The 27,318-nt window shown below is 43.4% G+C and overlaps 1 protein-coding gene across 1 annotated transcript in view; it reads left to right on the top strand.

Annotated features, from left to right (window-relative positions):
* SHISAL1 (shisa like 1) overlaps positions 1-27,318 on the top strand; it is a 798,077-nt gene that overhangs the window by 301,426 nt on the left and 469,333 nt on the right. The window contains exon 2 of the mRNA XM_069628146.1: positions 4,937-5,036. Coding sequence (XP_069484247.1) covers positions 4,970-5,036 — 67 coding nt within the window. The 5' untranslated portion in view covers positions 4,937-4,969. The remainder of the gene's footprint in view (positions 1-4,936; positions 5,037-27,318) is intronic.

Here is a 27,318-nt window from a genome sequence, read left to right as displayed (position 1 = left end):
CCTCTTTGTCAATCTGGCTTCCATCTTCTTCACTCTACGCAGACTGCTGGTCTTTCTTTCTTTCTTTCTTTCTTTCTTTCTTTCTTTCTTTCTTTCTTTCTTTCTTTCTTTCTTTCTTTCTTTCTTTCTTTCTTTCTTTCTTTCTTTCTTTCTTTCCGAGGCTCGGTACTTAATTGGTTTTGTTCCAACTTGACTTACCGCATCTGCTCGGTTTCTTGGGCTGGATAATCCTCAAAGGTGCTTCACTGCAATGCTGTGTTCCTCAAGGCTTGGTGCTGGGTCCTTTTCTATTTTCTCTTTACACTATTCCCCTTGCACCATCATCTCATCTTTTGGTCTTTCATGTGATTTCTATGCTGATGATTCACAGCTTTTTCTTTCGTTCTCTTCATTTTCCTCCTCTATTCACTCTAATTTCACGTCCTGTCTGTTGGCCATCCATTCTTGGATGTCTGACCACTCTCTTCCTCTGAACCCCTCTAAGACAGAGGTTCTCTTTTCTCCTGCTACCCCCATTCCTCCGTCTCTATCTCCACCTTTTGTTTCTTTCCCACTCCTCTCTTTCAGTCTCATCCTCTGCTCGGAATCGCTGCATAATCTTTGACTCCTCTCTTCTGTTTTCTCACTGTGCTTCATCTCTTACTCGGTCCTGTCGACTTCATCTTTTCAATTTTTGGAAAGCTCGCCCTTCATTGTCTTTTCATGCTGCTAAAACCCTTGTTTCTTCTCTCTGTTTCTCTCTCCTCTTGTATTGCTCCCGTCTTCTTCTTAGCCTACCTGCCACTCACCTGGCTGCGCTTTGCTCTCTATAATCCTTATATGCGAGCACTCTTTTCTCTCTCTTCTTGCGACTCCATTTTCCCTGCACTAATGTTGCTTCCTTGGCTCCCATTTGAATCACACTTACTTTTCAATTTCCTGTGTCTGGTATTTAAATGCCTTCCGGGCATGGCTGCTCCCTACAGGCCTGTCCTTCTCTCCTTCTATTCTACCACTCGCTCTCTCGCTGCTCTCAGTCCCTTTATCTCGTTTGTGTACTCTGTGCTCAATCTGTACCTTTCCTTTCGCTCATCTTGCCCCTAAGCACTGGGAAGCACTTCCCCTCCCGCTCCGGTCTGTCTCTTCTTATCCTCATGTTCGTACTCGTCTTCAGGACCATCTCTCATCTCAATGATCAATACCTGCTTCTGACTCGTTTGATTTAATCCGCTGTCCAGAACATTTTTTAAAGCGCTTTGGTGTGTAGTGATCAATAAATCAAATAAAATTCAAATAGCATTTACATGTAATTCATTACTAATGGCAGAAACGTAGAAATGCCCAGGGAAAATGATTTGTGGCCTCTGAAATCCACTGTAAAGAAACGGGTCCAATTACGAACCTTCGCAAATCAAAGATACACACCAAATGCCAATATAACGTATACATGAAAAGGGATGTTCAGTAATAACTACTTATGTGGCCATAACAATTGTCATCACCTATATATCAACGTGATCTTTAATTTAAATTGGGCAGACGAGGCTGGACTGGTCATTAGTCTCTGGTGTTCCCCTTAGCCATTGAAAGGGTGGGATTCTACCAGTGCAACAATAAAGGTTTGCAACCTAAAAGCTGTTGCTTATTGAAAGGTCTGAGTCATGGAGATGGGGGAAAAATTGGATGGTACTAAGTAAGTTTCATGAATTTGGATCTCATTGCTAATCAAGCACATTTTGCATGTTCCTTACAGATGCAAGTAGTATTTCAGTAAAGCAGTACAAGAGTGCAGAGGGATACGGCTTTCGGGATCTCGGACCCAATTTAATGATCTAAAATAATGAAAGGTATTTCCTGTTGTGATATCCCACTAAACTGAACAATATAATTGAACCAGGCCTAGGATCAGACTCTCGGCACGTGATTCTGGCCGCGGCAAAAGGAATTCAATCGTATAGGAAATGGCGAGGATAAACTGTGGCAATCGTTAGAGATTTAGAAAGACGGTAAGAATTTGCTGACGGGTTTTGTGGAATGAGGACCGGTCAAGGAAGTGAAGGGTGGGAGAACAAAACAAAAGGGTTTATATGATGCACATGTCTTCATAGGAACCACAGGTGATTGTCCTCAAAAGATCACCACCGATGCCAAGCTTAGCTTCCACACACAGAATCTGTACCAGTAATTAAAGGGCCGACTTCATGTTTTAAGCCGAGAGCAAGATTTTAAGGTTGCAGCCTTTCAGAGTGGAGCGGAGTGTGCGTCAGTGGCCACTTCCATGCCATCTTTCATTCAGTTGTTGTCTCTATTAAGTGCAGTTGTCGGAGGTAAAGTACAGCCGTACACGTCTGAAGACAACAAAGATGCCATTCACGTTGTATGGGACTCTTCGGGCCGATGTGACCCGATAACAAAAAATTACAATAGCATTCTTGGGGAGATAGTTTATTGTAGTCATAAACACAGCAAGAATGAGGCGATAAACAGGTTTATGTTCATTTATTAAATCGGTCAACATCCTGTCTGCACATTTCAAAGCAGTTCTCTGCATAGAGTGGCTGCATGGATTCGGCCGAGCTCTTTCAATCCTCAACTAAAAGCTAAAATAGGACTGCATTATCATCTGTTTGAGCAATCTTAGTAAGTGTGAGAACATTCAAATTGCGCTTAAGGTACACCACAAAAAGAGTCGTTTGCACATCTGAGGTGCCCCATAAGTATGAGTCAATGTGTAGAGTGAGGTTCTTAGTCGACACTGTAGATCACCCCTCCATCCTTTATATTCTTTCACTACTTTGCTTCATGGATACTGTACTTAGTGTCCTCCTACCTCTCCGACCACTCCTTATATATCTTATGGGACACCAGCATATCCCTGCCCCCCAGCCCCCCTCCATGCACCAGCTAGTGGCCATTCCTCCTAGATCAGTCCTAGGTCCACTTTGCCTCAACATACATCTGCTCCCTCAGCAAATGTATTTGCTCCTTTGGTTTTAAATCTCATCTCTTTGTTGATGATACTCATATTTCCTCCTTCCCCCTCCTTCACACCTGCAATTTCCGAACACACACCCAACTGCCCATCTACCATCCAGCACTGGATGATCTATGCTGCCTCATGATCATCTCCACACAGTCTGTTGTATTTCTCACTGCATCCGAGGCAACCCCACTGCTCCCCTTTCCCATCTCCTCCACTCGTACTAATCAACCCCTCATCATTGGAGCATAACCTTGGGGTTCCCTGACAGTGACCATAAACTTTTCATCAGCATAGTCATCAACCTCGTGCCGCATATTCTTTTCAACTCACCAAGATCCTCCCCCACCTCTATCAATGTTCACCGCGCTGGATGGCACTCCATGCAAAAGTGTTCTCTTTAAGTTCCAGCTAATCATCTATGATTCCATCAATGGTCTTGCATCCCACTATCTCAATGAGTGCATCTCACTGTAATCTCCCTCAAAAACCCACAGCTCCTCATTTCTGAAAAACCTATCAGTCCATCACCCCTCTGCACCTACTCTTGCTTGGCTCCATTTCCCTACTTGCCACACTCCTCTGCAATGCTTTTCCTCTGCCCATCAAAGCCATCTCTTCAGTGGAACTCTTCAAAATGAGAGTCAAACTCCACGTGCTAGCAATGGAAAGAACTCCCTAAACCCTTCTACCCTCCTGTACAAACGAACCCCCCAATCCACCTCCCCTGCATTCTTCCCTCAGGATCACTCTTTGTAAATGTGTAAATATTGGGCCCGGTGTCAGTGTCAAAAGGTATTCTGACCTCCATCCCTGCCCCGTGTATATGCTCTCACTCTTGCCCATTCACCCCCTATGTAGATCACTAAATCAAACAATGGGCCTCATTACGACTTTGGCGGTAGCCATGGCGCTACTGGCGGCATGGCTGCCGCCAAAATCGGGTCCAGGTCCGAGTTCCCGGAATGGGGAATTACCAGGCCATTCTGAGTTCGGAGGGCCCGGTAATTCCTCCCTCCAGGAACCCGGGCCCGGACCTTCCCCATCCCCATTTCAGCCCCCATAGGGCTGAATGGGAATGGGAGAGGGAGCAAACAACGGGCCGATTACGAGCGGCCCGTTGTTTGTTCCCTCTTCCCCTCGCGGGACCCGTTAAGGACGCTTGGTTTGACCAGCCGTTACTTACCGGGTCCCACGAGGGGAGCTTGTAATGAGGCGGAATGGGTTTAACGGGTCAGCCTCCTTTAGCGGTGCGCTTTAACCCGTTCCGCCTCACTCGTAATGAGGCCCAATGTCTCTAATATAAGGACACCTTAACCTAGGATCCTCTCTGCTCTGCGTCATTGCATACTTTACATTTCATTGCTCTTTGACAAGACTCCCTTTTCTTGCAAAATATAAATTTATATAGCGTGAACCCAGCCAGAGAACTGCGGAGTGACACCTGGCAATATTGTAGATTATGTTAATTGTGACCACATAACTCCATTTCACTGTTCCAGAGCATTTCTAGCACTGGACTTTACATGTGTCTGTTGTACGTCCTGAAGCTTAGGGTGCTAACGGCATTCCCGAGACAGGAAACCTCAGGTTTGGGGTATCTGCCTTCAGTATGGGTAACATTCCTTCCAGCTCTTTTGATGTTCCTACTTGTATATCTTTACAAATGCATTCATAATGTCAGTGTAAAAATATCCTGTCAATAGACTGATGGATATTGACAGGATATTGACGCATTTCTCACTTGCGCCTTGAGACCATACCAATGGTACATAAGGCGCTATATAAATGCAAAGTAACATAACTTAACCTTGCGGCCATTCCCCATCAGTAAACATCATCTAACTTTTTCTCACAATTGATTTGCAGACTATTGATAACAGTTTGATTTTCCTACAGTAGTGCATGAAAGACATTAGTGTCATCAAGAGCAGGTGATAATGACTCCTAATCCTGCTACTGCATTTTTCTCAACAGGTAATTCTCTAATGGCCGAAAGAAAGCAAAACGATGACTAGTTGTGGCCGACAATCCTTCAACGTGCTGACCGTTATATTATTGTTGATGTCATCAGCAGGTAACTCTAGTCCATCAAAAGCATATCTAGTTCAGAAAATGTTATAAGTATATGTTTTTGTATTTGTATTTTGTATTTTATTTATTTATAATGCGCACCTAACCCAGGGGTAAGCAGGCACAGAGGCAGCAAGAGGGTTGCAGAACTTAGTTACATACAGTAGGGTGAGGTCCAGCTGCGGTTACAGTGCCGGACGTATCACGCTTATTGAAGTATGAAGACACAGATTTTATTACGTATGTGGATTGTTTTACGGCATTGGCAAGCACGTATCCATGATATACTTTATGTTTACTAAAAGTATTATTTCAGAGACTGCATACATGTCAGATAAAGAATGGCAACCACATGAAGGGTGGGGCGCACTAATGTTAATAGAGTTGATTGACTACAGGAGAAATGTTCAAAATCATTTCTGGTGCTGGTGGCTGAAGGTTACATGCGATTTCAACAAATTAATTTACAGAGAATACTGTAATAAGAAAATGCTATAACGAAAAATATTTGAGTTTTTTTGTTTTTAATTTTATGGCCCCCTCTAAATCCCCCTACCCCTTTTCCTATGCTTTTAAACCCACCCCAACTCTCTCCCCATCACCTCAACCCCTTTCCCCATATACATTTTATACCAACAATTCGATATTTTTCGTTTTAACATTTTTTCTTATTACATCATTCTCTGTAATTTGATCTGTTAAAATCACTGCACACCCCTGGCTAAGGGATACATAGACACGACAAAACAACACATGTGTTCCTTGAAATTAATCAAGAAAAGGCAAATGCACTCTTATGGGAATAATCCCTTATGATTTCATACAAACTGATATCACGTAAATACACAAGGCAGATTTTTTTAAAGGAAAATCAGGTTTTTTATATCTATGAAAAAAGCTAAATGAATATTTTGAGTACAAGTTCTCAATCAGATTCAAAGAAAATATGTAATTAAAGCACAACCAATACATAGGTTAATGGTCACCTTGCTGATTCTGTGGTGACAATAATGTAACGTTTTACAAAGATGTTGCCACAAACATTAGGAAAACATCTTTTGAAATGATGCAACTGGATTGAGCTCACACAGGAGTAGGAGCTCTATTTATCACTAAGATATTGTATGCAGTAATGGGTTTCCTGCTCTGACTACACGTTTCGGATGTTATTCTCCCTTCTTCAGGTGAATGGAATTCTACCCTTCATGAAATGAAAATGATAAGATTGAATATTACCTCGGTCTTGGGAAAGATAGAAGCCCAAATCACACTATGCGAAAGCTCGGATAAAGGATGGACTGGCCTTGTTTAGTCAGAGTTATGTTCTAAACACAATCTCAATAAGCCCTGCCACTGAGGAGGACTATGGTAATGATGAACTAATGAAAATAATGTAAAGGAGATTCAGCCAACCTCTCTTAGTTTTCGATAAAGAACCTAACACACTAGTGAAGCAAAAACTACCCACTAAAAAAAACAGTCAACGAGAAAATGTGGTAACATATGGAATGCCATATGGGTGACTATCAACTGGGGGGTCAATATTTCACTTCGGGCTTCAGAATCCTATCTGTTAGACAGCAAGAGTGATGATCGATTTGTCCATGATATGGCTTTGAACCCTTAGATGGAATATTTCCCCTGACTTTCTAGTCACCCTATTAAAAAGATGAAGCTTTGGCAGTATGTAAAAAAAATTAAAAAAAACACTCTTACTTATTTGCATATACTTGAAGTCCAGTACATGGGTAACAGGGCCCTCGGCCTCCTTCACCTCTACGCTCGCTCATTCTCATTGCCTCTTCTTCCAGAGCCTCCCCAGCACTTCAACCATCTCAACCACCAACAATTCCATCTTAGAACTTAGGCACTCCCTTCTCCATGACATCATGAAATCTAAAACTGTATACAAGGAACATGAATGCACAATACAACACGCCCCTCTAGAATTGTATGTTTATGGGCGTCTTTCATGCCATTTTAACATTCTTGGACGAAAAGGTAGAGTTCTGTCTTCTAAGAAGGATGTTGCTTCCTATTTCGGCATAATGTGGGGTTCTGAGAGGAGTCAACATTGTGCAGAAAACCGTCCTTCAAAGGAGTAAGATAGGTGTGTGATGTCACTGCAGTGAAATATGATTTTTATTTTTCACTGCGGTTACTTTTTATTTTGGGTGTATTGTATAATGGACTTCAGAGGAAGCCATATACATCAAGTTAATCTAACATATGTGACAGGGCCAGCATTGTGGCTCTGTCAAAGGGGGCAGGGGAGCCCACACCCACCCAAATCGAGTGCCTGAATGCAGGCAGGCTCCTTCCCCCACCCCTCCTTACCTGCAGCGATGACTTCCACTGGGCCTTAAATGGAAGGGGGCAGCTGTCCCAAAAATGCGGAAGACGTCAGTAGCGGGGTCAGGGAGAGCCCCGCCACATCCAGGAGAGACGCTGGAGAGCACCCGGTATTGGTGGCATCCATAACACGTATGGCACAACACCTACTGCAGGTCTCAGCAATGGTCGATGCGGCACCAAGGGGTGCCACTCCACCACAACACCGGACTGTCTGCTGGAGTCTGCCCCTATAGGGAACCACTACTAACCCACCAGGGAAATTGTATTAATAAATACAGGCCTCATGAAGTCCTTTAAACACTATGCAGGGATATAATCAACTATCATGATGATTAAAGGCCCTGCAGGCCTTGAATGTGCCAGCGTCGCAGGACACCAGCAGAGGCCATGTTGGAAAAAGGGCAGGGCTTATCAGCCCTTTTAAGCCATCCCATTGCCTTCCCCTGTCGGACCCCTTGAAGGCAGGTAAGTGACTGGACACGGTAAGTAGCTAATTGTGGGAGGGAGTGGGATATTTAAGCATATTTAAGGAGGTGTGCGAATGTGTAGGTGTGGGTTAGTTGGGTGAGGACAGGAGGCAGTGGAGGAAATCCAAGAGACCAGTGGAGACGAGAGCGATTGAAGTAGGGAGGCTATTGTTAAGGAGGGGGTCTGTGGAGTGTTTGTGTGTGAGAGAGAGAGAGTGTTAATATTAGAGGTAGAGTAGGAGTAGTGCTGGACTGAAGTAGTGGTAGACGTGGTGGTAGTAACTGGAAGTAAATAAAGTTGGTAGTTGGAGTAGCGAGTGAAGTATATGGATGGTAGTGGGGAGTAGAGGGGTGTGCCAGGCACCATTTCGCTGGGTGTGCCTGGGTTCTGATCAGGGGTTAACGAGAGAGAGGTGAGCAGGGCCCGATATCCCTGGAGGTCCAGTGAGAGGAAGACAGTGGTAGTAGAGCGGTAGCAGTAGTAGCAGGATAGGAACAGTAGTAGAGCGGGAAGAGCAACAGTGAGTCAGAGAGTAGAAGTGGCTATTAGCATTAAGTAAGATAGAAATGATGATGATTATTGGCTGTCCAATATCCGGTGGACAACTCATGACTACTTCTTCATAGTGTCATTTTAAGAAAAATCAGTTACACATTATTTCATTGTTTTCTCAAGCTATAAGGTCATTCGTTATATGGACTAATACAATTGTTTGGCACGTGTGTGCCATATCTGGAACATTCGGTTTAATTTTCAGCACGTAAGCCAAGACACAGGTTCAACCAGCTAGGACAAAAAGCTGCCCTACCACCCAATTAGCCCAACATCTCTCATCACCCATGCCATCTGCCGTGAAATTCTCTTTGTACTTGGTCTTGCAGAATATTCTTGTCCTGGGAATGCAACAGGATTGAGGGCACACACTATCGTGTCTGGAACTCCACAAGACCTTTTTCCTGCCTCGACTCACGTGACAAGAGACCACGATTCTGTTAATTCAGCAACTTTTAAATGTTTTTAAATGAATTAAGACTTGGCAACTACTGTGTTCTTTCTTGCACCTTAACGTGGGAATATTCATCCTCTGCACACGTTCCTCTTCAGCATATAAAGCTGACCTCAACTTCTCAGTTCTTGACTTCAGGCCAGACAACCTCCCAATGCAGCTCCAACAAACTGCTATTCTTATGTGACACAGCCTTCCATTTTCTCTTCATGATTCTTTGGCTTATTATTTCATGATACCAATGTCCGGTTTTCTGTACAACAACCGGCTCCACCTGCATTCTGTTCACAACTTGTAGCTGGCCTACACGATGCCTTGGTCTGTCTTGTGTTGTCGGCGTATGTACATTTGTTATACTTCTGATTTCTGCAGCACTTTAACGTGTAATCTTCTTTTACAATTTTAAGATTCACTTGATTCCTTACTTCATCATTTCTCCTCTAGGATCATACATCATCGTCATTCAGTATTTCAGGACGTTGTGCACATTGATGTCATCAGTACAGTTTCTTGGCTCTTTCTCATATTCCTTCAGGGATCTCCTACTGCAGGTTGTCATCAACTCGAGGGTACAACGATATGGGAGTTTTAATGGATGCCTTCTTCCAAATACTTGCTGGTTTTAGACAGGGCACAGTCCCATGTCTCCAATACAGGAGTCGTAGGGGGGGTCAGATCTCATGCAGATGTGTACGTCTGCTCCTCTACATGACCCTAGGCGAAAGTGGGCACCATTCCATATTCCCCAAGTTCTAACCAATGACAGGAGAGAGAAAGTTAGAAGTTCCCTAGGGAGTCAGGTAGCCATCGTCTCAACGAAAACACCTAAAGTTTAGAGAAGAATAAAGACAGATAGGTGTTACCGATCTGAGTTACTAATCACCCCTATAGGGGCGTCAGGGCTAGGGAGGTGGGAACCAGGCCTGGGGAAGCCGAGAGCAGAAGGGCCGGTTCCAGTGCAAACATCCTGAGCCCCTTTAGACCCCAAAGAACCTTGTGAATCAACCATTCTGAACATAACAAGTCTTTAATAAACACCCTTGAATTGATTCTAGGAGCCAGCATGCTTATTTGTGGTGGGTATCCCGTCACACATGTGAGCAGAGCAGATTAGCCAAGGCCAGAAGGCAAGGAAGATACACGTGCCAATGTAGAAAGAGCACCCTGATTCACACAGAGGAAACAAGTCGCTTGCCCTTGTACAATTTGCTCTTGTTCCAACCTTGAGTAAATCAGATTTGGAACCCAGGCCATTTAGGAGGAACAAATGAGAATTTCTTCAAACAATTCCCTGAAAGTGGTTTACTTTCCCCAAAGGCTTTTATGACTTTCAAGACAACATTTCTTTCACTTTTCACTTTCCTGTGTCTGTCTTAAATTGTACTTGTAGGGGCTTGGGCCTGGTGTTCTTCCTCTTTTTACTTTAACTGCGTTCATTTGAGTGTGCACATTAAGATTGGCGCAAATTGCATGTGTCTGCATGTCAGGTTGCTTATGAATCAAAAAGTGCACGCAATGTATATGTGGTCTCAGTCACAACTTGTGGCTACTGTACTTTGTCGGTACATATCTATTACTTTGTGTTCTTTGCGTTGGGTCCCAAGTAAAATGCATATCAAGATGAAGATAAAACAAATTACTAAAACTAGTGAGTAAAACAATTCACTTAACAAAAGGTCTGAGGTCGAGGAGACATAAGTCACCCACTTATAAGCAGCCATTCATGCATGCATGTAATACAATATTGGGGCTAGGAGAGAATCATCTTAAAACGTAGATTTAAGAACGCTCTTAACAGGCAGCGATAATAAGGCAACATTTCTTAATGGAAAAAATACAGGCTGGGTACCAGGAGCCTACAGCTCAGAGTGTTTCAGAGGCGCCAGAGAAGTAAAGGACACTCATTTCTTTCAATAAAACAATCACAGCCCTCCGAAATGTGGTTACAAGCACTGGGAAGGCAAGTGGCATTTGGAACACAGACGCGCCTGCGGTGGGGACACAGAAAAACTGCTGACCGCAAATGCATTTTGAAAATTAATAATTGTATTTTCCCTAGTGCATATGCCATTTTGACTAGAACTAATGCTGTTGCAGAAGCACTATTTGCACCAGCACAAACTGCATTTATGCGCAAATAACCCTTTTGCTGACTTCAGAATTAGTGGACAGATTTTCAAAAGAATCGCAGAGAGCAAATGTATACTGCACTTATACAAACAGTGGGTCTCATTACGAGGTTGGCGGTATCAACGGTACCGGTATGCTTGCCGGTACCGTTGTTACCGGACCGGCAAACTCCGAGTTGTGCTGCGGGTGCCTTTCATTCCGCCAGGTCTGCCCCGATTTTACTAGCAAGGCTACCTCCAACCTTGTAATGTGGCCGAGTGTCTTTCTGTGCAAAATTGCATTAGCACAAGGGAATATGTCTTGCACACTAACATTAATGAATCTGCGGATGCACAATCTGTTTGCAAACATGCATGTATGCCCCGCTATTTGTTTGGTATTCTTGTGGAATACGTTAATGTGGTTGGGGACATTACGTCTGCCAATGGTACACCTTTACATTGACACTTACCTGGAAGAGCATGGGGTTCAATTCTGTAATCCCATAGTTGCATTACAGCTGCTTTTACTGAGAGGCAAAAAAGGAGTACCATAACAGGGAAACGTTATCTTAAACACCACAATCAAAATCTATAATGTGCTAAAAGATAAACCACAATTCTCCTGAGTTATATGTAATTGTTGATGCTCAATACATGGAGGTTCTCAGATACAACCACATTGGATACAATATAAATGCAGAGAGTGTGTCTACGAGAAAACAGTGTGATCATGAGTTACACGAAATATTGAAACATTCTGTGAAAGGAAATACTTATATAATAATAATCTCTGTAAACAGTGTAACAATGCAGCCCGCACACAACTCTACACTAGAAAGAAAGTTCTGTAACTTTATTAGAGCAAGTCTATATACATTGCTAGGATTTGTTATGGTCAATATCCCATATCCTAGGCATATAGTATACAGGGAAACCATTTAGTGTGACACACCAATGTCTCATGGCCATCAGAAAGTAGCAATGAGGTATTCGATTGGTTTTCACTTTCTTTATTCAGTGGAAATCCTATCAGTGGTTAAGTTCGTACAGGTCACTTCGTTGCATATTCACTGCTTCAATGAAGCTTTCACTGGTGTTGCAGAAGTGAAGAGAAAAGGCCAGAATAAGGCAGCCTCTCTCTTTCGGCCCACTATAGGACCCCACTTTTGAATACATCTGGCTCACCTGGCCCTGATGACATTTCTGCAGGTGCTGAACAGGCAAATCCTGGTTGATAGCCTTCTTTATTGCCCCCACTTCTTATATGAATGTGTGGCTTTGAGATCATCTCAAGTTCTTGGAAGGGCTGCGTTTTCATCTCATTACATAAACAAGCATTGGCAATGCCAACCGTTTGGGTTCCCGTACGTCGGAACTATATCAACAAATATGCAACCCATAATGTGTGGCCAACTAATATATCCAGTCGTTTAACAAATCTATTTCATCGCCAGCTCACCACCTATATTCAAATGCACGTCTATATGCAGGGGCTTATTTGTATTAAACTTCAGCAATGCACTAAATACACATGTTGTCTTATTACTTAATAATTGTGAACTTCAGGGAGAAAATGTGCATGAAAATAATCTAAAAAAAGCAAGAGTATTATTTGCATGCACTATTATGTGCCAGTTAATGCTCATTATGGCAGCTTAAAATGTGATGGCAAAACTACCTTGGCAAAGCCAACAGTTTTAGGTCTGAGTAGGCATGGGATAGGCATTTGGCAGGCACTGCCATAATGGTAGTAGATAGCCATAAGCAGGTACCAGCTGTAAAATGATGTGAGTACCTGGGCATATGATAGCAGTGCCATGCAGGCGTCTACCTAAAGCCTACATACAAGCCAAAAATGTTTTTTCCATTGCTTATTTTTAACAGGATTTCAGTGCAAGGAACCAGATGCAAGGATACATATTCTGTTATAAGTCAAGTAGCCGAAGGCTTTCTTGTTTAAGATATGTGTATTACAGCAGCTCTACATTTACATGTCCAATTATGCCATTTGTTCTAAGAATACTGCTTTGAAATAACACTGGCAGGCTATTTACAGCACAACATTTGATGTTACTGTGTGACAGAGCTAGCTCAAAGATCGGTTTTTGGTAGGGAATGGCCGGTTGGGGGCGGGAATGGCTATAGAGATTAGCAATGCCATGGCTAATTAATGGGTGAGTAAATAAACGTCCACAAGCTTTGTGTCCCTCCTCACATCCCATCTAACTCTTCTCATATTACAATGCCATAATTGTGGCTTATATGTGGTGTGTGAGCACCACCTAATAGCCAGAACTAATAAGTGGCTTGACAAATTAGCATAAGGACAGCACAATACCTCTGGAATTGACATGGGAGGACACGAAGACAGAGCAACTTAATACGAGTCTCTTTTAGGACATAGGTGTGTACTCAGCTGAAGCGGTTCATTCACTTGATTGGCAGTAGAACTTGTTTCTATTCTGCTATGGAGTAATAATCTACGTGTAGTGTTAGCTTTCTTATATAGAAGTATAAATACTAGAACGCAAAGTGTTGTAAACTTCATAAACAAAGCTAGCTGAACACCTAAGGCCTGAAAAGGAGCCACTTGAGACCTCTGCAAACTGGCTACTACCGAAAAGATTTCAAGACACTCCAAAGAAGATTTCAGGGTAACCCCTGTTTTTAATCATTCTTAATCCAGAGGATGCATCTTGCTGTTATCCTGATGGGATTAAATCTGCATTTCAACAGCAGTCAAACAAAAAGTCATCATACAAATCAAATAAACCTCTTTGAACCATTCACTTATTTGATTTAGTTTTTGTTTTCTGGAATTCAGGTAAATATTGAGAAGCCGGTTTTGGGCAGTGTGGTCTTTGCCTTTGTTATGGATACGTGCAGATGACAAATGCAGTGCAAAAGAAAACAGGAACCAGATAATAACAAGCAAGTGCAACCCAGCAAGAGTCTGCATTGGGGTGCTCATCTCCACAGGCTCTCACGCCAGCCTTTCGTTCTAGGGAGACTCATCTTGTCTCTAAAATAAAAAAGGTAACCTGAATTTTCCACCAAAGATGCCACTGTGATATAACAAACCCCAGTAACATAACATAACATCCCACTGTTCAAAGTGACAGTTTAACATTCATCTGTATGTTGCTGCAGAGCAGCCAAAGCTACTAGTACAAGACCCATAAATTTCATAAAGCGCCTGTATTGTCTACCCATAGATTTTAGTGCTAAGTAGCAAATTTGCAAGGTGTGCTTCATAGCTTTACTTAAACTGTTATGCCTTATTACGCTATATTAATGACATGCTGCCAGTGTCCCGCAAGGTGTACAGCAGTGCCTGGAAAAAGCTTAAAACATATGCACAAGCCAAAAATGTTGGCTTTGCCAATGCTTTATTTAAACAGTACTTCAGTGTCTTTGCCAATGCTTGTTTTTAAACAGGATTTCAGTGAAAGACACTGCTTATGATTTGTGTATATATCATGGGGTCACCCTGTGTGTATGAGATGTTTATATTATGTAGTATTACTGTGTTATGAATTGCTGTATTTATCAAATGTACTGTTTTATGGAAATCTTTTTACGGAGTGAACACATTTGACTGCTTATAAATCGAATGGCTGAATGCAGGTCTGGTTGACAATTATTGCACCTGTAGTGTGTTTACAACTCCAATGAAGTAATTACATTTCAGAAGATTGTTTTGAACAAACACTGGCAGGTGCTTCGACTGTAAAGTCTGATGGAAAGGCTTGTTAAAACGAGCTCAAAGAGTTCCTAGGAGGAGGGGTTTTGGGAAGAGGCAGGAATGATGGGTGGAAATATCCATAGGGATTAGCATAGCCAAGGAGTATGGGGCGGTTATGAGAATTGTAGGGCCAAATTAAAAGTGCTTCTTCGTGCTGCTGATTGAATAAACCGAAAAAAGAGAGTCCTTGATAGGAAGCTCCCATGCCTTTATTAAATCAAACTTTGATCTTTTTAGTTTTTTTTCTTTTTCTTGTGGGCAAGCTCTAATTGGAATGAAGTGGTCCAGGTTGTTGGCCTACAGACACCACGTTTTATTTTTGCTGGCATTTGTTCCATATCTGGCTGGTGTTTCTTCCATTACAAAAAATAACTTCATTGATAATCATAAAGCACTGAATGTTTTCACTTATTATAACAACAGAGAGAATGCCTTAAATGGATAACTAACACACTCTTGCCTTTCTGTACAGTTTTTAGTTTTGCATACCTTTATGGTCAAATGCGGTTTGTGTATTCCTGCAAGGGGACAGGCACCATTGCTTGTTGATTCACCCGTACTTCATTTATCCGGTCATTATTGGATGTTAAAGCCTTGCCCACTCACCCACTTGCTTGGGCTAAGGTTACAATACAATCTCAACTATTGTGCTGCTCCTTTCTTTCAAGATTTGAGGCTGCATTATACACTTCTTGGAGGCAGGACCTTAGAGCAAATTACACATCTTTGGTTTTCGGGTAGGTACTGGTAATAAGCAGCCATCTTCCCCACATGCCGTTGGTTTACGCAAGTGTCAGCAGAAGTGAGTCCAGAATGCTTATGACGGGTGTTCCTCCAATCATACTTTCAGCTGCATTCATTCATTTTATACATTTTTCATGTATAATGCGCTTAAAGGATAGTTCCGGGACTTTTTTTTTATTGTCCCTACGGGTCGGCCATGTGTTTGTAAGCATAAATCGGTAGATCGTAGGAAACTTTCCTATGGACCTTACCCGACTTTTCGCCCATTATCGCACTCGAAATCAGCCTCCATTTTGTGATAATCCTATCATTCCGCCGCATCGACCTGGCTCACCTGCCTTTGCGGCACTAAATCAAATCCCCCGCCCCTGAAACAGACTTTATCAAAACATTCATATTCCCCACCTCTATCCGTGACGTGACTGAGCTGCGTAGGCAAACGCGCCCAGGCGTCTTCTACGCGACTCCACACAGACCCCGGAAATCAACACAGATCAGCTCACAATACAGCGCACCACAATTCGGAATATGAAACTGTACTTTGAAATCAAACCGCAAGATTGTAAATGTGGTAAAGTACATTTATTTGACATCAAATGTTTAGAGAATATTCAGCGATTTGCATTTTTATTTGCTCATGTTCCAAAAAGTTCGTATTGAGGAACGCGATGGTCCTTTGCTGTACACAGGGTCTTAGAGCATCTCACAATACAGCGCCACAATTCGGAATGTGAAACCGTGGTTTAAAAGCAAACGGCAAGATTGTACATTTGGCAAAGTACGTTTATTGGACATCAAATGTTTAGAGAATATTCAGCGATTTGCATTTTTCTTTGCTCTCGATCCAAATTAGTTCGTCTTGAGGGAAGCGATGTTCGTGTGCAGTACACAGGGTGTTGGTTTACGATAAAAATAAGCTCTTCGGTCGCACTGATAATCGCATGGCTGTTCCAACAACGAGGCACTAGGCCACCACAACGGTAGGTATGTTGCATCTAACCGTTAGTACCGCGTAAGGGCATACTTGTACTTGGCGATCGTCCCATAAAATGGTCAGGGTGGTAACGTTGTTCACGCGGAGAAGCAACTGGCGGCTGTAGAAGCCGTCCGCCGGTGTCCGGTACTCGTGACACAGACAGTAGTGAATGATGTACCTAAAAACATAAAAAATGAAATTAGTCTCACCATCAGATCCTTATTAAAATCATAGCGAGGACAGCGCTACTGGGTGTACACAAGTGTTTAAAGGCGTGGCGAGGCAGGGGGGGGGGAGTGGAGTACAAGGTAAGTAGCATAAAATAATAAATAAATAGGGCCAGCTGGTGGCAAGTGCAAGGTAAGTGCAGAACAAGTGCTGGGAAGGGGGGGCTGTAGGATACTGAGACAGTCCCCCAGTGCAGGGGTTGACAGGGAGGCAGTGCAGGTGGAGAGTGGAAGGGCCCAGGACCGAGGTCGCAGACAGTGGACCAGTTGTAGCAGGGGAGAGGGAGAGAGAAAGCAGAAGCAAAGAGGAAGGTTTTGAGGTGCTTCAGTAAAAGCAGATGTTTCTCCTCAAGATAGTGCGCGGTAGAAAACAATATGCCACATAGAACGAACAAGTACAACTGAACCCGTCTTTAAAGCCACTGTATAGTAATGAAATTGCGGTATAAACTCATCAAAAGTTACTTACATTATATTTGCATTTTCCATTGTGTCTCTGTGTAGGGCAGACCCGAAACACCACTCCTTCTTTGCCGACGTTACTTCTTCTAATGAACGTGGCTCATCGTTTCGTTTCTGAAATTTTATTCATTATCTTTTCTTAGTCTTTCAGGATGGTCCCGGCCTGTCAAGGTCAAATCACAATAGAACCTTATACTGGGTCGTGGGCCGTTCCGCCACCCGAGCAAAACATCAAAGCAGCTGACCTTCACTTTGAGCGAGCACACATTTCTAGTTAGCTCCAGTTAGTGTAAGGGCATCTTGTCTGCGTGCCTTTTTTTTTATTGTCCCTATGGGTCGGCCATGTGTTTGTAATACGGAAACATTCTATAATTTTTGTAAAAATGATTTATATTACTGTTTGGTTTAATTGCAATGGGCCTGCAACATGAGGAGACTCGAGAGAACAGACAATCAAATTACAATCATTTAAACCGTGATGTGTATTTCTCAATGAGCTCTGCTTTAGGTGGACATGGAACAGAGGCAATGTTGGGTGGCAATGCAGTTGTCCCCTGCATAGGTTCGTTCACCACTCCATGTATGTGCCTATCGAGGACATCTACGATAAGTCTCTCAATAAACTCATATTGCATATCCTCAAACACTGGTTTGATCACCCATTGTTTACTTCTTTTAGTGAAGGCCTTATTGTAGCGAAGCGTCCCTAAAGTTCCGGTCGTCCTACTTTGTTGACGGCCAACATTATGGTTATGTGCCAAGACCGCTAGAAGAGTCCGATTTATCATGCCTTCCATGCCAAAATGCAATCTTTTGGGCCTGTACTTTAGGCACATATTGTGGAACACCTCCAAATCTCCTGTGTGGCAGAATTCCGTGAGTCCCCTCAAATCTCTTGTTATAGTTTTATCAAATACAATCTTTTCAATGGCCTTGTGAGTGGGTGATGAAGGAATCAACCACTTCTTCTTCCGTGCCTCCTCTGTGGACAAATGGCCATGTTCACATTTGTGGAAATGCTCATTTGTCGACCATCGATGTACGTTGCTACAGTGCAACATTACTGACCGCCATTTTTCCAGTAGAATTTCCAACGACCCTTCACATGTTTTTGAGCTCCACCAAAGATGGTTGCTGATTGACTTGGACCACTGTGAAATACCTTGCATATCTTTTTTTTTTCCTGCAGCCGACAATTTTTTATTGATTGTTTTTGCAAGATGCCATACGTCAAATTGGTGATTTATATTTTTGTACTCTTCTCTCATTGTCTTGGCAATTGAAACATGTCTGTCCGTGGCTATCAGGTCGATCACCATTCCCCGCGATTGTAGTTCTTGCAATGATGCTACAAAGCCAACTTTCTCCATGGCCACTGAGGATGTACTTTGTGACACCTGCACGACCACCGAACTCACAATTTTCTTACTTTCCATGTCCTGAAAGTGGTAGGTGCAGTACTTGGCTGAAAATCCTGGGCTGTCGCACTGTCCATCACCGGCTAGCCTGAAGCGTTTGCCCGCGAATGTACTTTCCATTGACATTTTTTCCATTCTCCAAGCTTCGCTGATGGCTGGAAATAGATAATCGGTTTGGTATTTGTAGAACTGACTTTTCGCAATGAAATGGATTCCCACAAACTGAAAGAAATACTGTAACTTTTTAAAACTTGAACCACTAAAAAGTGCGGCCGCTGCACAAAGTAGATTGCCTGCTGGCAGTTGCCCCAGCATGGGTTGTGCAGACCATGCGAACGGATGATATTGTGTACAGGTGGCATGTATTTTAAGGTTAGTGCCTCGAATTGCACGAGTCACATTAATCAATGGCTCCCCACATACTTCCCCACCAACCCAATGCCCACATTTCATCATCATAATAATATCCATCAAACAGCTATCGAATACAATGAATTTGGCCTCTTTCCTTATACTGTCACTCTGCATCCCAGCTGGTTCGGCCTGTAACGTTGAGGACATGTCACTCGCATGAAAGGTACAATCTCTGATATCGTCTTCCGCTATGCTGAGTGATATTGATGGTGTTTCATTGTCGTCCACTTCATTCTCTTCCATTGCAACATCTGTTCCTTGTCCGGAGATGGGAGAAAAAAACAATGTCTTCAACTTTCGCGCGCTCTTATTTTTTGCGGGTGTGGATTCTGTGAATTGATCTCCGACTGCATCCAAACTACCAGGAGGACATTCACTATCAATGGCTGGTGGTGGTATAGCTCCGTTGTCAATCACTTCATATTCTTCCCATTGGCACGATGCATCTCCAGTCTCAAGTCCCTGCCAAAAGGTTTGACAAGCAACATCTCTCGTTCGCTTCACTGTCTGTGTAGATCTAGTTCTTACACCCACTCGCAACTAGAGGACAGATTAGAAAAGGGATGTTCAGTTTAAACACAACTTACAGTATTGAACTATTGACAGTGAAAGACAACATAATATAGTGAACAGGACACTAACCTTCTTTTGCTTTCTTTTCTTTGAAACTTTCTTGCCTAGAAATTCAACATCTGGACGCTGTTGCTCCGACTCGTGTGTGCATGTCTCCACTTCCTCTCGCGCTGCAACGACTATATTTTCATGATAAGCACATCCATCACTCACTGAGGCTCCATCGACTCCCTGAAACATAGAACTTTCATTAGTATGTATAATAATATTGAAAACACAAAATGTACTTGGGGACCAATACCCATACGTACATCTCAATAGCAAAACACGAATGAACGCATTGTGTAGAACATTCAAACGACAATAGTTCACGCATTGTTGATCTAGTTAGATTGAACTGTCAAGATCCATACCTCGGGCTCCGCATAGACTTCCATTGATGATATTATTGAAGATGACGCTTCAGCAACTCCCTGAAACACAGTAATTGCATTAGTATGGTTTTCTATTTTGTTTAAAAGAACATAAACTTTCTGCAGGCGTCAACGGCTCATCTAAATAGACCTGCACAAATGATCAGTTGTCTAAAATAAATAATGGATATCTAAATATGATTCGATTTGCTCCATCGTTGGAAGTGTCACCACCCAGAGATCTGCATCAACTACTAGGGGTGATGTTCTTGTTGAAGAAGCTCCGTCAGCTCCCTGAAACATAGTACTTGCGTTAATAAAGAAGGAAGTATAGCGGATGTAATCACGTCATTTGATCTCGCATGATTGATCTGTCAGTATCCATACCTCGAAATGCATAAGAACATCAAGGGACGCTGTAACTGCGGTGCACACTTCTGCAAGCTGTTGCGCCGACCCGTAACTGCATGCTCCCCCTTCTTCTTGGACTAATGCTCCATCGACTCCCTGAAACATAGGACTTTCATTAGTAATGAACACAATATTGAAAAAAGAAGACACATAGGAGGGCGACGACAGAAGGACATACCAATGGCTCAAAACGAAAGAAACATTGTGTGTAACAATCACGCTACAAGAATGCAAGATCTGATGATCTCCATCGATGGAACTGTCCGGAAACGTACCTCGAGCATCTGAGTGACATCTACGGTTGTCGTCAATGCGTTGGACTCCTCAGCATCTCCCTGAAAGACAGTACTTGCATTATTTTGGATAACAATAATTATAACTGAAAACAAAGACTAGAGGACGAGTACTGTGGTGTACCATTAGGTAAAATGATTACACGATCAATTAAAACTATTGATTTACATGCCTAAAACAAGTCAGTGTCAGAATAGCTAAGTAAGATTACCCGATAGGCGCTTGAAGTGGCTGATGACTGCAATAACGACACGGATGGAGAATCTTCCGCCTTCATATTGAGTGGATACATAAATGGGGAAATTATTGTTAGCTAATGCTACACACTACCGCAAGGCCGAGAGACAAATACGTAAACTTGACTCACCAGTGGAGGGATGTGGAGGAATAGAGTGGGAATAGCGGTTGAGAGCAATTTTCGCCTCGCTCGCGGTGTTTTCTTCTTTATTAGCAATGATGTGGAGTACATGTCTGGGCTAAAGTGCCTGCTGCAGATGCGGTATCGATCACCCCTCTTGTCCGCAAAGACTTCAAGGACTCTACTTTCTAGCTCAGAGGCTGGATATCCGCAATATCGGACCCATTCTCTTATCTGATCTATTGTTTTAGGGAAAACATGCATTATAGTATCTTCAGATTTGTTATGGGTCTTCGAAGGGCAACCGCCAATGGAACAGGCAGGCATTATGGAAAGTTCTGAAAAGTAAAGATCAACAATTCTCTATGAATACCAATGTGTTAAAACATTAAATGACACATAAAAGGTTCAATTTTTTGTTTTGGTTCTTGGAACTATACACGTTATTCACATGCGGATAAGTATTTCAATAACTTTCAAAAAATAGAAAAAGTAATTTGACTAAACTCAGAACATGTGACTAGTTCCTTACATGTACTGTCGTGAACGAAAAGAAAACATGGATGCAATTTGATGACTACTAGCAAATAGATATAAATTAAAAAATTGGACGCAAAATGATTATGGTACATGGACTTACCTTGACGAACAAACAGTTAGATGCAGGGATCAGAGTAGTTTCTTGTCGTAGAACAGGGAGCAGTTCACAGGTTGCAAACTGACGAGTTTGCTCAAAGTGGTCACGGAAGTTCACAGAGACGAAGAGCAGATAACCAGCACCTTCACGGGTTGACTAGCAAAGCGCAAAGAAGTTCTCATTAGAAATATGAAGTGGGTTATAAAGAATTCGAAACAGGGGTGTGTTTGTGAATGAATGACGTGTATATGTCGTGGCATTATGCGGTCTGCAGGGGGCCGTCCAGCGTGAGGGGGGATGCTTGGCAGGAGACACGGGGTCTGGAGGTAGACATGGGAACAACAAACCCATGCTCTATAGACCACTTTGAAGTGTACATGGTCTTTGGCACCTCTTGGCCTTTATCGCTCCCTGACAGCTCCACTTGCCAGCAGCGCAAGTACCCCGGTGCGAACTGCCTTTGATAGGGCGGGGGGTGGATCGGGGCGGTGGTCGTGCAGACAAGACACAGGAAGACTCGTGAATGGAGACACACTTATGTGGATTGCAGGGGGCCGTCCAGCGTGAGGGGGGATGCTTGGCAGGAGACACGGGGTCTGGAGGTAGACATGGGAACAACAACCCATGCTCTATAGACCACTTTGAAGTGTACATGGTCTTTGGCACCTCTTGGCCTTTATCGCTCCCTGACAGCTCCACTTGCCAGCACAAGTACCCCGGTGCGAACTGCCTTTGATAGGGCGGGGGGGTGGATCGGGGCGGTGGTCGTGCAGACAAGACCCGTTTGCCGCAGGGCCTCACCAAGGAGAGGCCATCTAACTGAATGTAAGAGGATGGCTGCAGGATCTACTACATGGAAGGCAGGGGGGTGAGGAGAATATATGGGGGTCATCTCTGTACCCGGTGCCCAAAAAGAGGATTTATTATGATCAACCATATTTATTATTTACCTATAACCATGTTTTGTATCAATAAAATCCAACAGCTTTTTATTGCCAACGCTTGATGCCAACCCACAAAATAATATATGTATGACTGCTGCATATATGGGTTCAACGGTTATGTGGATTGAAGGTGTGCGGCCAGCGTGAGGGAGGATGCTGCCCGGAGACATGTGGTGTGACAAGACAAGGCACTGGAAGGCTATTCAACGGAGACACACTAGATTCATTTAAAAAATCAAAACAACCATTGCTAAAATATATGTTGGGCTTTATTTTAGATTTTAGTTAAACATAAATAATAAACATTACACATTGTAAAGTTGAGGTTGCAGCACATCGAGGGAAAATCCGCGGTATTGTCCACTGTCACTGGGGAAATGTTGTCTAATGGCAAGTACCGCACAGGCAGGTATTACTCTCCGAACGCGGTGTCCGAGCCTCCCGTGAAGCCACCAAGTGAAGCAACGATAGGCCACCAGCCTGTACCACCTGTGAAAAAAAAAGATGCAAACTGTATTAAACTGACCAAACTTTCTTATCAATGTCGATTCAGGTAACACATGTCATTTTTCTTAGAAAAAAATTATATCTAGAAAATGCACTATATGGAACCAATTTACATGCGTTCGAATGATATGTAAATGTAATTTTATATGTGGGAGACGACCATGAAATAGTGGTGGCATCACTGACATCACAAACAGAGTATACTTACTCGTTACTCGGATTACGCGGACGAACAGTGCCACGAAGTTCGTGCATAAGCACCATCATCATCCTCAACACTGTCCGTGAGAGGCAGGCTTCCCTGAACTCTGGCAGCTCGGTGATGCATTGCGGACTTTGCTCGCCTTCCTGCAGACTTTGCTCGCTTTCCGAAATGTAGGCCAAGCACCCGGAATTTTCACGGCAGCAGCAGTTCTCCTCCTCAGTTGGCATTAGCTCGCACCGATTGCACGTGCACCAGGTGGAGACGCCGTCCATGCGACATGGTCCAGGCTCTTCATCCGTTGACTGGTCCTCCCAACTGCCGTCCGAATCCCCATCGTTTTCGCGTGCTTGCCTTTCCAGTAGTTCCTCCTCGGTGTACTCGGGCTCGTACATATACGGCATTATTGTGGCCATTGTGCGGTAAAGATAGTAAAATAATTTACAGAGATGGTACAGGTGTTCACACGGGCTACAAGCGGCGAAGGTAGCTGACCAGAGCACTGAAACGAGTCACAGAATACTCAAAGTAACACAGAGAGAGGAATGGAATCGAAAATCTGCTGCTGTATGTTGTGAAACGGTCTGTTTATACTTATTGGGGAAAGAGGCGTCCTGCCATTTCCATGGCAACACGTCAATAGCTGAGGCGCAGCGATTGTTGACACGAGACGTGCTTGAAATGGGCAGTACGCGTCTGCTGATGTCAGGCTCAGGGGCGGGGGATTTGATTTAGTGCCGCAAAGGCAGGTGAGCCAGGTCGATGCGGCGGAATGATAGGATTATCACAAAATGGAGGCTGATTTCGAGTGCGATAATGGGCGAAAAGTCGGGTAAGGTCCATAGGAAAGTTTCCTACGATCTACCGATTTATGCTTACAAACACATTGCCGACCCGTAGGGACAATAAAAAAAAAGTCCCGGAACTATCCTTTAATACCACCAAGTGGTTTCTAAACGCAGGGATCGGGATTCGAACCTGTGTTGTGCTGCTTTGTCTTGCTTCCAAGACAAACAGGTTGCCTCTAAGCTATCCTTCCTCTGTCATTGTCAGTGACCATTTCATTCCTTCTGTTTTGCTCTGTGAAGTCATTTACATTTTAGTGAAAATGAGATGCTCCAGGCAGCGCTTCAGTGAAAATGGACCAAGAGGGCAAGCTCATCTTTACAACCTTTTTGTGTGAAAAGTTAGTAATCTTTGACAAACCGGGAAATATTTATGTTTTTAAGACTGTGAGGGGCAATCTGAATTTAAAAACCAAATCCCAACCACAGCCTGGGTTGGTTACATGTCTTTATATCGAAGTAATGTATAATGAATGCACATATATGAAATCTTTTATCTTGAAAACTTTTATAGTGAATGCATTTTTTTCTTTTTTTGGGGGGCCCGCCCCCAAACCCCTGTTTCCATCCCCTAAAAACCCATACCGACCGTTTCCAAAAAAATATTTAACCCTTTACCCCACCCTAAATACATTCACTATATCGGTTTTCAGTATTCAATATTCGATATATGGCATTCACTTTAAGATATGTTCACTTCATGTGCATATATACATGGGTGCCTGCTATGGATTTTCACTATGGGGGCAACATTTCTGACACTGATTGAAGGGAGAGAACGGTACGCATTCACAGGTCAAAACAACACATTTTAGGAAAGAAGCCTCATGATTTAAAGTAAGGTATAAACATGTAACATCTCACATTAGTACCCAGCATGCGCGGCGCAACGGGAATGCAGCGTGGTGATTGGCTCATTTGCGAGCCATACCACACGGTATTCCCTTGTACTCCGTGCGTGCCGGGTACTCTGTTCCCGGCGAGGGGCATGGCAGCCCCTGAGCCAATGAGGAGACTCGAAACGGGGAAATCCCCGTTGTCAGGCCTCTGCTCCACCTCCCCCTTCTCCTCACCTGATTCTTTGGATGTTAGGTCCTTGAGAGCAGCCTTAGCCCTTAGACGGTTCTTCTCCTTGTTGGAAGTCTTGTCCTTATGAGTCCGGACCTTCCGCTCGTGTAAATAAGGTCTGGTCCCTCCGGAGGCCACCTTGACAGTGATATGAACCTGCCCTCGGGGGCTCCCAGGGTGCCAGCCTCAACTCCCAGGGAAAAAGCCGGAAGGCAGAAAAAACCCTGGAGATCTTGTTTAAAGGAGTTGTGGTAAGTGGATTTCCGGAACCAATGAGTAGTGAAAAAACTCTTCAATCAGCTGAGTTGCCAAAGGAACACTCAGTAGATGGCTGATGTTTGCTGAGTCGGAGGCACAGGTAAAGTGGAAGAGGCAGTCTCCTCTACAAACCAAGAAGCACTAAAAGGATAGACAGAAGAACTGGACACAGTAGGATGAACATCCACAAAGAGAGGAAGCATCCAGAATGCTGGTGAGTCCCAACCGATAGAAAGATTATATATAGAGCCAACAGGTCAAAGAAAAAATAAAGGAGGAAGGTCCAAGAAAAAGGCTGACAACGAGTGGAAGGCAGAATCCGAGGCAGAAGAGAGGAATGGCCAGACGCCGCAGTACAGTAAGTAAGAATAAGTAGAAAGAGAAGGGTAGAGCCGCATGCAGTCAAGATGACCGCAGGCAGCGGAGCCTGGAACAGCAAGAGTGCTGAAGTGAGAGGTAAGCAACCCGGCACAGGGAGCCGAAGCGGAGAAGAGTAAACAAGCGAAGATAAGAGCGAACCGATGAGGAGGAATAACAGACAGGCTCTAAGTATATCAAACTGGAAATTATATTGTGCCTCCTATTGCTATGAATATATGTATATTGGCCTACGCCAAGCTGCTAACAAGCTGCTTATAAACTACATGTGAATAAACTCGCATTGCAAGGTCCTGACCTTAGAAACCATGTAAACTGTCATTTTGCGTCAAGCCGCCATTTTAGGTTTTCTTGCTCTATAAAGTCACCATGTGAGCTAAAATGGTAGCCTATGTTATTCAGAACAGAACTCGATTGTCATGACCTCTGTACAGCTAATGTATAACTTGCCTGCAGGCCACTTGTTAGGGTCATGAGCTGAGACCTTGTCCTTCTGCTGGCCTGTGTGCAATGGATTAACTGTATCACCGAAACTGATCTATAATTGAATGAGAACACCTGCTTAACTATATTGTATAAATTAACCCGCATTGTAATGTTAGGCCTAGAACATACATTATTACCATTTCTTCTTGTTAATGTATAAACCTAAAATGAACTAGATTTGACCTGGCAAGGGACCCTAGAGCAGTAACTTATTTATGGAATGGTTAACCTGCAGAAAGGCTGGACAACAGGCTGGAGAAATGTATAAAAGCCTGACTGTTTCAATGAATATTTGCACTCACTGAGCACACCGAACCACGCCGGAGTTCGCTGTGTTGTACTGATGGTCGATAGCTATCTGAATTTTGTTCTGTTCTTTTGTAACTGGATTCAGTATAAAATAAAGTACTTTGTATGTTCCTTTGTAACCTGTGTTTGGTGTGTTTCCTTTTTGGTTACCCTGCCTCATATCATTTCCTTGTTTTCACAGTTGGCGCCCGGAATAGGGACCCTCAAGATTGATGCCGGATTATTGAAGGTTGACACACGCTATCGGACTGGGATCGGACGGTGTGACATAACGGGCCCGACTGAACGAGACGCGACACCTCAACAGCGCTGCACGATCTGTTCCCTGGACGATAGCCGTGTGGTCTGAGACGGCATCTTGACGAGGGTCAATTTTTTGAGGCGGGCAGATTTGCCAAAATCACCATACACAAGGTAAAATTCGTTAGGTAAGTCCTTTGTAAACCGATCGGTCCTCCTTAGGTTTGGTCAGGTGAGTCGTTACCCGACTCTTAATTTAACCCTGACAATTTGAATTTGGCGCATTGTATCTGCAGACACAATTATTGACCAGGTAACACTGAGTATTTGAGAAATGCCTGGGAAATTGTCTAGCTGCTTTAGGGCATTATTCCGCAGCGATAGACAATCTTTGGATTTAGCCGTCCGGCACCACAGGAGGGGTCACCGGCATGTAC

Source organism: Ambystoma mexicanum, chromosome 12 (genome assembly GCF_040938575.1).
Source record: "Ambystoma mexicanum isolate Mex_15411 chromosome 12, UKY_AmexF1_1, whole genome shotgun sequence".
Taxonomy (NCBI): Eukaryota; Metazoa; Chordata; class Amphibia; order Caudata; family Ambystomatidae; genus Ambystoma; species Ambystoma mexicanum.
This window is presented reverse-complemented; position numbering and strand designations above follow the sequence as displayed.